The following is a 14365-nucleotide window of genomic DNA, read 5'->3' as shown; positions in this document are numbered from 1 at the left end:
GAAATACTTAAGACTTAATAGAATATGTTCCAAGTAACACTTTCCATAACAATTACTACCTAATAAAATAAAAAGTGCGACTCAACTATAGTAATATGGCGATTTTGACATGTTAAATTTTAGTTATTTTAGATTAGACAATTTTATTTTGGTTTATTGTTTAGCAAACAAAATATATCTTTTCGCGAAAATATTTTCAGAGACAAATAAAATCAGTCTTCAAAAATTATTATCGGTGACAATTATGATTTTGCTGGCATTTTTATAGAGACCAACCTTTAATTCCGACAAAAATTTAGCGACAATTATTAAACCTGTCGTGGAAAAAAATTTTATCGACCAAATATTATTGTCCGCAAAGAAAATTTTTGGTGACCGAAGTAAATTTTGTGGCAAAATGTATTATTAGCAACAATTATTTATTTCGCCATAGAAAATTTTTTCTGCGAGAAATTGTTTTGTCGCAAACACATCTAATTGCAACGAACGTCAATTTTCTCTCTAAATTACGTCGTAAATTTGTTTCTATGACAGAGTGAAAATTATAAATTTTCATCCTAAGTTTTAGTGACAACTGGGGCGACGAAATTTTGAAGTAGTCGCAAAAGAAATAATATTCGCGATAAGTTGTTACTTTGTCGCTAAAATTCACTTTTACCGACGAATTTCATATTATCACCAAAAATTTGGTCGCTAAACTTCATTTTTCTTGTAGTGAGAGTTCTTATGTCTCTTGCAGCTAACAAAGATTGGAAGTTATTTCAGATGGATGTGAAAAATGCATTCCTACACAATAATCTTGAAGAAGAAGTCTACATGAGTATACCGCCTGGTCATCCTTAAGAAAACAACATTAATCTAGTATGCAAATTAAAAAAGGCGATATATGGTCTTAAACAGTCGCCTCGTGCATGGTATTCTAAGTTGAGTTCGGTTCTTATGAAGGATGGGTTGAAAAGAAGCTCAGCCGATCCATCTTTATTTATAAAAAAGGTAACTCTGGAATTACTATTGTGTAGTATATGTTGATGATCGTGTCATTACTGGTGACGATCAACATGAGATCGAAAAACTTAAAGATCTACTTCACAAGAGGTTTGCTATCAAAGACCTAGGAATATTAAAATATTTCCTGGGTATTGAAGTTGTTTACTCAAAGAAGGGGATTTTTTGAATCAGAGAAAGTATGTTTTAGACTTGTTAAGAGAGACATGAAAAATGGGAGTAAAACCAGTTGATACTCCAATTGAAAGTGGTGGTAAGATTGACGAGAAAGGTGAATTACTATTAGATATTGGTCAATTTCAAAGGTTAGTTGGTAAATTAATTTATCTTACCATTATTCGACCTGACATATCTTATGCAGTGAGTTTAATAAGTCGCTTTATGCATTTCCCAAAGTCTAATCATATGGATGCAACAATGAGGATCTTGCAGTATCTAAAAGGATCACCAGGAAGAGGAATATTGATGCTCAAGAATGATGATGATTCTGGACACTGGGCTGGTTGTCCAGTTAATCGAAAATCAACAACAGGTTATTGCACTTTTGTTGGAGGTAATATGGTTACATGGAAGAGTAAGAAACAAAATGTCGTTGCTCGATCTAGTGCATAAGCAGAATATCGTGCCATGGCATCAATTACTTTCGAGATTATATGGCTTAGAGCCTTGTTAAAAGAACTAGGTTTTGCTTCATCTCAACCCACCAAGATGTTTTGTTACAACCAAGCTGCTATGCATATTGCCTCGAACCCGGTATTCCACGAAAGAACGAAGCACATTGAAGTGGACTGCCACTTTGTCTGAGACAACATAAAGGCTAATATTATATGCACTCCCTTTGTTCATTCTGATCAACAACTAGCAGATATTTTCACAAAAGGATTACCGGCTAAAAAGTTTCAAGAGATTTTGTTCAAGTTGGGCTCTATTGACATCTTCGCACCAACTTGAGGGGGAGAAGATTTGAAAGATATATGAAGTATATATTTATTTCCTTCATAGTCTTAGATTTGAGTATCACAATTTAGGCAAGATATGATATCTCTATTGTGTTGCTTAAATTAGTTTCCTGATCTATAAAACTGATGTAACCTCACATCCAAGATTCCATGAATGAGAAATATGAGCTCTCTTCTTCTCCCGTGGAGTAGGCTTAGCCGAACCACGTAAATTATTATCTCATTATCTATATTTTTCTTCTATAAAACATAATAGCAGATGAGTTCATTTTCATTCATGCTCAACCTTTAAAATCTCCTAACAAGATTAGAAGATGAGCTTTCACCACTTAATCAACTCTGTAATTGAGTTCTTTAAGATATTCCAAGCCATTTTCAATGATTTTGCTTCCCAATTATGTTCAAATGTTGGTCTATCAATTCCAAAGGCAAAATGAAGCCTTTCTATCCTTATACTTAAGAAAATTAATACTATAAACATTCACGAAAAACAAGTTTAAATCCCAAATACATGTTCACACATTTTATTCATTACACTCCACTAAAAGGAAGTTTATTACACAACTAATTATCACTTAATAATAAATTGATTAAACTTTATGAAAAATTATACCCACTAAAATATAATTATCAAAGTAAAAAACTTCACTAATTAATCAGGCACCTATTTTTCCATTTGGACTGCATAATATGCCGATTATCATCGCAGATATTCGATCCGGACGCCGTCAATGCATAGAAACGTACCACTACTAGCTCTGGGAACAATTGATACCCAAATGATCTCATCTCCATCTGCTTCCAAATCTTCCAGGAGTTCTGATATACCCAAATTAAGGTTCATTTTTGGATGTTCTTGTACCTCACCCTTCTTTAACACCCTCCTTACACCTCGTGCCACATACACGAACGTGCCAGCAAACTCCCTATGTCGGGGTCCAAGCGATGTCTCGTTTATGGCGTTTACATAGACATCAAACTTGGCATACTTGTCTTTCTTGACATCAATCCCATACACAACTAAAATCTCTTCTTCTTCCTTTTTCTCTTCTTTGGTTCTGTAGGTCTTAGGTCTTTGGACCTTGAGTCTTATAGTTGAGAGTAAGCATTGGCCCGGGACAAGCCCAAGCTGATTTTCATGATCCCTCATTTTCAACAAGTCGCGGGCGACTTTTGGTGGTATGGAAGGCTTAGGGCGTGCATCGAACCAAGGTTTTTCGACCGGTGTGAACGAATATCCGAGTTTGTCTATGTCAAGAACATCCCTAATTTTGATCCTAACCAGTTGTAGTTTCTCATCGTAAAAGAAAAAGTAAGAGTCTAACCATTGAGGGTCGTCGATTTCACGATTTTCTCCAAGCTCGAAGCGGTAAACATCCCAAATACGGTCGAGATTTGAATGATGTCCAAAGAAAAGTGGGTCCCGTGCGGCTGCGTAAAATGCTCCCATGTCTTCCCATTGAGGGTTCTTTCTATCAGTAACCCAACCATGGACTGTGTTATGAGGTGAACTCTCTATAGTTCCCATTCCATCACAAACACCATCTGGACCAGGCCTACTAATACATCCCATGAAAAGTATAGTCTTTTTTGCTGCAGAAACCATTTGATTATACATAAAAGCGAGATTTGATTCGATTAGGTCAGCGTCGTTTGGAATGGGACTGGAATCATTAAAATTATAATTTATATCCATCATTCTTGGAGGAAAATGCTTGCTTTCTCGTTCCTTATCGAAAAATGGTTCCTTCATGAACATATCTGGAATGATCATACCTTCTGGTAAGTCCCAATTCCAAAAGGGCAAAGCAAAGTTATCGTCCCCTATAAGACTACCCATGATTCTTTCATGGAAGTAAACATACATTCTATGCCAAGGAAAGAAAGTCCAAGATCTATGAACTCTTAGGACAGTATTTGAGTGTTTTTGGTCATAGGCCCCGGTGCAATAGAGACAATGCACATCGGCTTGACGCATGAAACTGCGAGGATCTTCATATGGAAGAGACTTCATTATCCTTAGAGCTTTAGTATAGTTAGCTAAAAATTCAGGGTCTTTGACGATTTCGTGAATAGGTCTACGAATTCGACGAGGTTTAGAAGGATCAGGGAATTTGAAATCAATGAAAGGCTCATTGGTTTGGTCATTTGGAGGACAACAGTAAATTGGTAGGTTAAATTCTGTAATTGATACATGACAAGTACTTAGGTTTGGACTAAATACAATAGTATCAGGCTTCATTCTTATTGGATTTTCGCTTATATCTTCGACTGTGCCACCTGAACTCCATCTCTTCTCATCAATATCTTGTTTAGTTTGAATCATGTCTTTTATAAATTGCATCCTGCATATATAAGTTATCAACTTTAGATATAAGTTTTAATAAAAACCCATTAATAGGAGAGAGGGAGAGAGATTACCCTGGAATGAAATCAGTAGGCATTTGGTTTTTTTGATCCATTAAACCAGCTAAACCTATTAATAATACTATCAAGAGTACCCCAATAACCCATTTCTGTTCCTCCATGATAGACTGCTTAATTCCCTCAGAGTAATGGTTATCAACTTCAAAAATACTTAATTACTTCTTTGTTGGTTGAGAAGGCATCACTGACTTAGGTAGTCTGCTTAAAGTTTCTAGTACAACCATCATATATATATAAGAGAGAGAGACGTTGTTATTGTGGTGGTTGAAGGTTTTAAAAGCTCTGATAGAGATTGATTTTAACTGCCATGCATTTATCGTTTAGAAGGTGTTGTATGCCCATGCATTTATGGTTCATCTTTTCTCTAAACTGAAGAACCCTAGAACTAAGAGCACGTCCAATCCTAGCCTGTCTTAGGCCGAAAAAACCACTTTTTCACCTAAAATTATTGGCCTCAGCTCAGCCTCTAAAATTCAGCTCCAGCCCCAGTCTCTCTTGAGGCCGAAAAATTTGTTCATGTGGGAAACGCGTGTGTGGACTTTTAGTTGGTGTGCGAAGAAAGTGTGTGATTTTATGTATATATAAAACACGTGTTTGAACTATTTTCGAAATAATATTTTTTTTCCAAGGTTGAAAAATTATTCGGGGACCGACATTTGGTGGGATATATTTTAATTATTAATATTTAAGTTTTTCTAGAATTTTAAAAAGAATTAAAACTAATTAAAATTACAAAATTATTATTTACATTAAAGAAAAATTAAAAAAAAAAAATTGGAGAAGATCCTAGCCGTTGGATGAAATCCAACGGCTAGGATCACCCCAACATGACCGTTGGGACTCCCCAACGGTCATGTTGGGGAGCCTTCAGTCGCCCCTAACATTAGGGGCGACTGAAGGAGGAGCCCCAGCCTCCGCTCCAAGCGGCTGGGCTTGGAGCGGGTGGCTGAGGCTGGACTTGCTCTAAGAGCATCTCCAACCCCAGCCTGTCTTAGGCCGAAAAAATCGCTTTTTCACCTAAAATTTTTGGTCTCAGCTCAACCTCAAAAATTCAGCTCCAACCCCAGCCTCTGTTGAGGCCGAAAATTTGTTTATGTGGGAGATGCGTGTGTGGCGTTTTTGTTGGTGTGCGAGTAGGGGTGGGAATTTTGCCCATGAGCCCGCACCCGTCCACGGGCACCCGAGCCCAACGAGGACCATGGACGCCCGTGCCCGTCTTGGGCATAACCCGCCCAGCCCGCCAAGTTTTGGTGGACGGGCATGGGTTAAAACCTCTACCCGCGTACCCGCCTATGCCCGCACCCACTTAACGTCGCCCAATGATAACAAACCAAATTACATCAACTTTTTGGGTTAATGAAGCCTAACATTTCATGTTGCTAAGCCTAGTTAAGATGGTAAACAATATGTTTAAGGGCAACCATACGAACCAATGAATTGTTTTGCAATGACCCAAGAGAATTCCTAGTAGGTTACTGAAGTAGTGTTTGGCTTTGAAGGAGTAAGGAGACGGATAAGTTTATATTATATCTCATGAAAATTCTTCATTAGTTATTAATGTGAGATTAAATTTCTAAAAAGAACAATACAAATAACGGCTAATTTTAATCCCAAATAGCCTCTTTAGAATAAAGAAAATTGTTTGGAGACTTTACAAAAGGAGATGAAAAAGTGAATTTTTTCAAGTAATGAGCTTACCCACTACCCGCCCGCCCATACCCGAATTACCCGAACTTTTTAATGGGCTTGGGCGGGTAATGAGCAAGGCGAATTTCAAAATTGCCCGCCCGATTAACCCGCTTACCCTAATAGCCATTGAAATTTCGTGCCCGACCCGCCCGGCCCGATGCTTCAAGTGCCCATGGACGCCCGTACCCGCCCAATTCCCACCCCCATGTGCGAGAAACGTGTGTGGTTTTGTGTATATACAAAACATGTTTTTGAACTATTTTCAAAATAATATTTTTTTTTTTCAAAGTTGAAAAATTATTCGGGGACCTACACTTTCGTTCAATGTATTTTAATATTTTAATGCAAAAGTCGGTTTGTATTGATATAATTTTATTATTAATGGTGGTTTTGATTTTTAAGTTATTTTTTAGTTATTTTTAATTTTATATTTAATTGTTTAATATTTTTATTTTACAAAAAAATAAAATAAAGCAGATTTGGCCGTTGGATGATCCAACGGTCACATTGGGGACACCTTCAGTCGCCCCTAATGTTAGAAACTCGGAGTGCCACATATGAATTTTATAATTTTTTTTTAAAAACTCTCTCCAATGCAATACTCTGTTTGGATTTCTAAGATGACGTGTCGACGATAGAATAAAGATATATCAAGAGAACAATCTATTCTAGAGTATCCTCTTGAGATATCTCTAATTGTCAAACTCATTAATATTTGATTTGCAACCAATAGAAATCGAGTATTCTATATTTTCTAAATAACTAATTATTTATTTACAAAAATAACTATGTCACATAAGTAAATAAGATAAGTTTAAAGTTTTGTATTGGAGACAAAAAAAATTGAGGATCTCTATTTTTGCCACCTAGGAGTGAGAATTTCAGTTAGAACTTGACACATAGGATTAGGAGATATTTTTGAGTTTTGCATTGGAGGTGCTCTAAGGGCCAATATAGATATATTCAATAACACATATTCTAATACTGGATGCACTTTTAGAATGTTTAGGGGGAGGCTAATAAAGTTTTTCATTTGGAATACGACTAAAATTAAGGTGAAATCATAGTTGCTATCTGTATTTGTATCGTAAATAATACATGAAGCTTTTCATTTAGGATACTACTAAAATTAAAGTTTTGCGACATCTTTTTTGATGTACATTTTCACTCTGGATAGAGGATCCATTTTTCTTTAGATTTTTCTTCATTTCTTCAAAAGTTCTTTTTTTTTTCTTTCGATCCATTCACTCTTTTTCTCATAAGTTGGAAAACCGTTTTAAGTGTGTAGTTGTATTATATACAAATGAGGCATAATACATTACAACAACATAGATAACGAAAAAACAATATGATTAAGGGGTTTAGTTGGTGATTTGGGTTTGAATTAGGAGGTGACAAATATCTACCGTGATAACCAGCATACAATTCATTAGATCAAACGTCAAATGTATCAGGAGATGATTAAAGACATTGATGTTAGGATCATTTTTTCAAGGATGTGATGAAAAAGGTGAAATAAAAGAAGAAGATAGTCACAGAAGAAAATCCACCTCTAAATTAACCAAGGCAACTACAACTTTCAAACTCAAGCAAAGCTTAGACCTGCGGGAATCTACAAATGTCGAAGGCCCTTGGAGGGCAAACTCTTAGAAGGCAATTGTGCCGATGACGAGGTGTTAATGTTTTTATAAGGAATTGTGAAGTATTCCAGGTCAAGTTGGAGAATTATTGAAAATGTAATGAATATTGATTGTTGTCTAATTCGAAAAACAATTTCTAAAATTTTTGCCTTAATCTTATAAGGGGTTGGTATCAAAGTAAACAGTGTACCCTAAAGTCGGTTTTGGGGAGATGGTTTAGAGGAGGTTGAGTGTTAGATTTTATTCAATTTTATTCAACTACAAATACAGAAATCCTTTAGAAATTTGTGTAATCTTGTTCTTTTTTGTTTTGTGAATATCATCGTGTTATTGTTTGCCTTGAAGTAATTTTCACCAACCGAACTACGTAAATTTTTTGTATTTATATGATTGTTATTTCCGTTAATGTTTTTCTTAGTTTGCTTGTTCTTAGTCATAGTTATTTCTAATTCGAAATCAATCATTAAACCGTTTTAGTTAGAGAAGAGAAGTATTACCAAACACAAATTAAGATTCATAAATTCTAATGTATAAAATCATGTTTCTAGTGTTTAAAGCTTTGCACGTAATAATGCATTGAAGTTGCTCTCGGAGTTAGTCTTATAACAACCTCACGGACTTCACATGATTTTGATATAAAAAAATCTTTCTAATAAAACATGATTCCTTGTTGGTACAAGCAACACAAGTATCTACTAACATTTAATGAGGAAAAAAGCATTGGGGCCACATTGATTTTGAACTATCAAGATCACGACTATAGTTTCTAGGGTTTACCATTGGACCACAAATGACAAACCTCCATGGTTTAGATCCTCAGGGCCGGCCTAAGTAATCGTGGGGCCTAAAGCGAAAATAATTTCGGGGCCTTTTACACTGGGTGTAAAAAAATTAATTATTTGTTTTATTAGTATGAAAAGCATAAAAAAAAAAAAAATCATAAACTAGAACTATTACATAAGAAGATCAAATTTTTATATAGAGATCCCAATTCCCAATATGAGAGAATCGGAGAATGTAATTATTGTTCGTTGAGACCTAGTTTTGAAATTGATAAAATCGATAGTTTTTAACAATACGATACAAATTAATTTTTTTTTTAAAGAGAATTAACATCAAATATAGTTCATAAATATCATAAATTACAAAAATAGAAAAAGAAATAGAAAAAAGAATATGCGCCCAATATATAATCATGAAAATAGAGAATAGAAGTAGAAAATAAAGAACCATATCATTTTTCTTAGAGTTCAGAGAGATAACTGTTAATGGTTTACCTCCAACAAAAAAATAATTTGTTAATGGTTAAGATCTTAGGCGTTTTATACAACCTACAAAGAAAATGAGTACACCAAAAATTTATAGAGAAAGAGACGAGTAAATATTTAGTAATTTACTGACTTCAATAAAGGGAGAGGAAAAGGCAATTAGGGTGTGAGAGCTTTAAGTCCTGTAAATTTAAAGTAAGACTAGCTTTCTAGGTTTTTTTTTTGATGAGATAGGTTTCTAGGTTAGATTATGTTTGTAATTGTTTTTGTGGGCCCCAAGTTTAAATTTGCTGTCACCTAGTACAATCCCCAAGTCCTTCAACAAAAAAAAAAAATAGTACAATTTTTAGAAAAGAAAGGTTATATCATATCTTTCTCTGATTATATCTAATTGGTTGTATGAATTATGTAATAACTAAGGTTTACTAAAGTAAGAGAATGGATGATCAAAGAAGTAACTATCCTTTTTCACTTATTTCTCTGTAATTTAAGACCACCCAAATCTATGTACATTTAAGTGCATTTATACTAGTGAAGAGAAGAGTGAAGGGAAGCCCACAAGTCCACAGGTTGGATTTTATAGGGCAGGTGATGTGTAGTTAATTAACCCATCCTCTATCTTGAAGTGATGAGTCATTTTACACCTCATGCTTCATGATCCATATCTAGAATTGGTTATAGAAGGTGTACAATCATCTTTATGGGCAGCCACAATATATAACACTCCCCCTTGGATGACCAATGCCATCAGTAATGATTGTGTTTAAAATTTTGTGGACTACTCTTTATTTGCCTCATTAAAACCTTGTCAGAAAAACTCTGAGGGACAAAATCTGATGAAGGAAAAAGAGTACAATAAAAGAGATCCCGAGTGGTGTCGGATGCAAATATACTGCCTCGTTAAAACCTTGCCAGAAAAACCCATTGGGATAAAAACTGGACGAAGGAAAAAGAGTACAGAGAGTAGATATCCAGTATTAGTGATGATAATATTCTCCCCCTGATGAATATCATATTTATGGACTGATGTAGCTTTACATCATTAGATTCTTCAAGCTTCGCATTCCAATGTTCTGTACTAGTTTTCTGAACGTTGTAGTAGGCAAAGATTTGGTAAACAAGTCAGCATAATTCTCACATGATTGTATCTTCTGGATATCAATTTCACCATTCTTCTGTAGATGGTGCGAGAAAAATAACTTAGGCGAAATGTGTTTCGTTCTGTCACCTTTAATATATCCTTCCTTTATCTGAGCAATGCAAGCCGTATTGTCTTCATAAATAATGGTGGGTGACTTTGTAATTCCAGGAAGATCACATGAAATTCTAATATGACTGATAATAGATCTGAGCCATACACATTCTCTGGTGGCCTCATGAAGAGCAATAATCTCTGAGTGGTTAGAAGATGTAGCGGGCATACTCTGCTTACTTGATCGCCAAGAGAAAGCTGTACCACCACTAGTAAAAACATAACCTGTTCGTGAAACTCCTTTATGTGGGTCAGATAGATATCCTGCGTCAGTGTATCCTATTACTTGTGAACCATTTGAGGAATTCTTAGAATAAAATAATCCCATGTCAGTAGTTCCTCGAAGGTATCGAAGAATATGCTTTACTCCCATCCAATGTCGCTTTGTTGGTGCTGAACTGAACCTGGCTAATAAATTTACTGCAAAAGAAATGTCAGGTCTAGTGCATTGAGCTAAATATAATAAAGCACCGATTGCACTTAAATATGGTACTTCAGGACCAAGTAGTGTTTCATTATCTTCTTTAGGACGATAAGGATCTTTTACGGTATCTAAAGATCTAACAACCATTGGAGTGCTAAGAGGGTAAGCAGTATCCATGCGAAATCTTTTCAAAATCTTTTCAGTATATAAATTTTGATGAACGAGTATGCCGCTTGTACTTCTCTCAATCTGTAAACCAATGCAGAATTTTGTTTTCCCAAGGTCTTTCATCTCAAATTCTTTCTTCAAATATTCTGCAGCTTTTGAGACATCTACAACTGTCCCAATTAGATTTATATCATCAACGTATATTGCAATGATAGCGAATCCAGTATATGATTTCTTAATAAAAACACATGGACACATCGGATCATTTACATATCGTTCCGTAGTCAAGTATTCACTGAGGCGATTGTACCACATTCGCCCTGATTGCTTTAAACCATATAAAGCTCTATTAAGTTTAAGTGAATACATGACCCGTGGCTCTTCATCAGGTAATTTGAATCCTTCAGGAACTTTCATATAAATATCAGTATCTAGATTGCCATATAGATATGCAGTAACAACATCTAGTAGATGCATATCGAGTTCTTCTTGAGCCGTCAGAGCGATTAAATATCTAAATGTAATTGCATCCATCACAGGAGAATATGTTTCTTCATAATCTATACCAGGTTTTTGTAGAAAACCTTGCGCCACAAGTCGTGCTTTGTAGCGAACTATTTCATTATTTTCATTGTGTTTTCTTACAAAAATCCATTTGAACCCAACTGGATTTACATCCTTAGGTGTGAGAACCACTGGTCCAAAAACACCACGTTTATTGAGTGAATCTAGTTCTGCCTGAATTGCGTCTTTCCATTTTGACCAATCAGGTCTTTTTCGGCATTCCTCAATAGAGCGTGGTTCATAATCATCATTCTCTTTCAGAATTGAGGTTGCCACTGCAAAAGAGAATATCTCGTTGACAATTGTTTCATTTCTGTCCCACACTTCTTTCGAACATTCATAATTTATAGAGATTTCCTCATTGTTTGGTATCTCTGCCTCATCAAGGGCTTTACCTTCTTCAAGCGGTATTTGTTCAGAAAGTGTGGGCGTATTATTAATAGTCTCTTCTAGAGAACTATTATTTTGTGATTGATTCTTCTTCTTTCTAGGGATAGTATCTTTAGAACCAATTGGTCGTCCACGTTTCTGACGTGTCTTAGACGACTCATTTGCTATAGCAGTTTCTCCTGGTCCTTTAGGAATATTAATTCGTGCACGAGCATTAGCAGCAGGGATATATGATTCTGTTACTCTAGCTGCATCATTAAATGCATCTGGTAGTTTATTTGCAATGCCTTGCAAATGTATTATCCTTTCTACTTCTAGCTCAGATTGATTTGTATAAGGATCAAGATGAGATAAACTTTGTGTACTCCAACACAATTCAATTTGTTTGTTATTCACTGCAGACGAATTTTCTCCCCCTAATGGAGGGAAAATTGTCTCGTCAAAATGGCAATCTGCAAATCTTGCAGCAAAAGTATCACCTGTCGTAGGTTCTAGATACCTGATAATAGATGGTGAATCAAAACCAACATATATCCCTAGACGTCGCTGAGGTCCGAATTTTGTCCGTTTAGGAGGTGTAATTGGCATGTGCACCGCACATCCAAAAATACGTAAATGCGCTATGTTTGGTTGATGACCCAAAACAAGTTGCAAAGGTGAATGTTGACCATTCGCTGTAGGTCGTAGGCGGATTAAAGCAGCAGCATGTAATACTGCAGATCCCCATGCAAAAACAGGCAACTTTGTTTTCATCAACATTGGTCGTGCAATCAGTTGTATATGTTTTATGAATGATTCTGCTAGACCATTCTGTGTATGAACATAAGCTAAAGGATGTTCAACATCAATGCCAACTGATATACAGTATGCATCAAAAGCCTTTGATGTAAATTCGCCTGCTCCATCAAGACGTATGGACTTAATCGGAAAATCGGGAAAATGAGCTCGTAATCTAATAATTTGGGCAAACAACCTTGCAAATGCATTATTACGAGTGGACAGAAGATTTACATGAGACCATCTCGCAGAAGCATCTATTAATATCATAAAATATCGAAACGGCCCACATGGTGGGTGAATAGGACCACATATATCTCCTTGGATCCTTTCCAGAAATTTAGGAGATTCGATATGAACTTTTGTATGAGACGGTCTTATAATTAATTTTCCCAATGAGCAAGGTGTACAAGTAAAATCCTTGCTTATTAGAATCTTTTGATTCTGTAGTGGGTGTCCTTGAGAATTTTGAATTATTCTATTCATCATGGTAGATCCTGGGTGTCCCAAACGATCATGCCAAAGTGTGGTCACACTTGGATCATAAAACTTCTGGTTTATGAAAATATAAGATTCAACAGTTTTTATCCTTGTAATATACTATCCTGATGAGAGAGTTGCCGACCTCTCGAGATCATGCTTCTGGCCTGAAGCAGTTGAAGTAATATATAAATATTCTTCATTATTTTCATCTCTAGTCTCAAGGTGATAACCATTTCGACGTATGTCTTTAAAACTTAACAGATTCTTCAAAGATCTGTTCGAATACAAGGCATCTTCAATGGTTAACTTCGTACCATTTGGTAATATTATAATTGCTCTGCCAGAGCCGTCAATGAGACTAGATGAACCGGCGATAAGAATCGCATTAGCCTTAAACAATTTTAGAGTCAAGAAGTACTTTTTACTTCGAAAGATGGAATTCGTGGTTCCACTGTCTGCCAGACAAATATCTTCATCATCTCTCAAAACTGTACTTCTAGAATTCATACCTTAACGAACATAAAAATAAACATAAGATACCGATAGAAAACATGTAAACTTTATATATTATATTGCTATACAATATTCAAAAGTAAAACATTAATATAATACAAAACTTATAACAACTGGAAATATTATAAAAACACTACTGAGGAGAGTTATGAATTCGATCAATCATTTCGTCAAACGCATCATAGAGTAATTGATCGAACTCATTACAAGTAAGATTTTCATATTCACTACCATAGATATCATTTTCTTCGATGGGGGGTTGCATCACCGATGCGTCTCTATTCAGATTAATGTCATAATCTGTTATTTTTGACTCGGTCCTGACTTCAGTAAGATGTATTTCTACATCGTTGGTAAAATAGTCAGATACATCCAATCTTGTGTTACATGAAGAATCATTGATTTCCATATGATTTGTTTCTACATTGGCAGTTCGTTTCTTCAAGGATGCTTGATAAAGATCTACTAGATGTTTAGCAGTCCTACATGTTCTCTGCCAGTGCCCTGTCATACCACATTTAAAACAGGGTTGATTCTTCATTTCAGAAGGTTCATTTGCCACCTTCTTCCCTTTATTTTGCCGATTATACGGCTTGTATCTGTTAGCCGAGTTATTTGTCCACCGGCCTCGACCATAGCCACGGCCGCGACCTCCAGAACGGTAACCACCGCTTCTGTTATCTTTATTTTGATCGTCACCACGATCATGTTCCTCTGAATTCTTATTGTGGTAGTTGCCACGACCACGACCCTTTTGGTTACGTTCTCGTCTTTCAGTAGAGACGGATGTGGAATATGTTTCGGAA

At 35.7% G+C, this 14365-nt stretch overlaps 1 protein-coding gene across 1 annotated transcript; it reads right to left on the bottom strand.

Annotated features, from left to right (window-relative positions):
* Positions 1-2459: 2459 nt before the first annotated feature.
* On the bottom strand, positions 2460-4776 carry LOC147565225 (polyphenol oxidase I, chloroplastic-like). The gene is made up of 2 exons (XM_086651705.1): positions 4386-4776; positions 2460-4309 (listed from the first exon to the last, which is right to left on the bottom strand). The coding sequence occupies exons 1-2, from the start codon at positions 4490-4492 to the stop codon at positions 2665-2667; spliced, it is 1752 nt and encodes a 583-aa protein (XP_086507831.1). The 5' UTR covers positions 4493-4776; the 3' UTR covers positions 2460-2664.
* Positions 4777-14365: the final 9589 nt, after the last annotated feature.

This window comes from Eschscholzia californica, unplaced genomic scaffold, assembly GCF_041429995.1.
Source record: "Eschscholzia californica isolate CP2 unplaced genomic scaffold, dmEscCali1.0.p SCAF_1, whole genome shotgun sequence".
Taxonomy (NCBI): Eukaryota; Viridiplantae; Streptophyta; class Magnoliopsida; order Ranunculales; family Papaveraceae; genus Eschscholzia; species Eschscholzia californica.
This window is presented reverse-complemented; position numbering and strand designations above follow the sequence as displayed.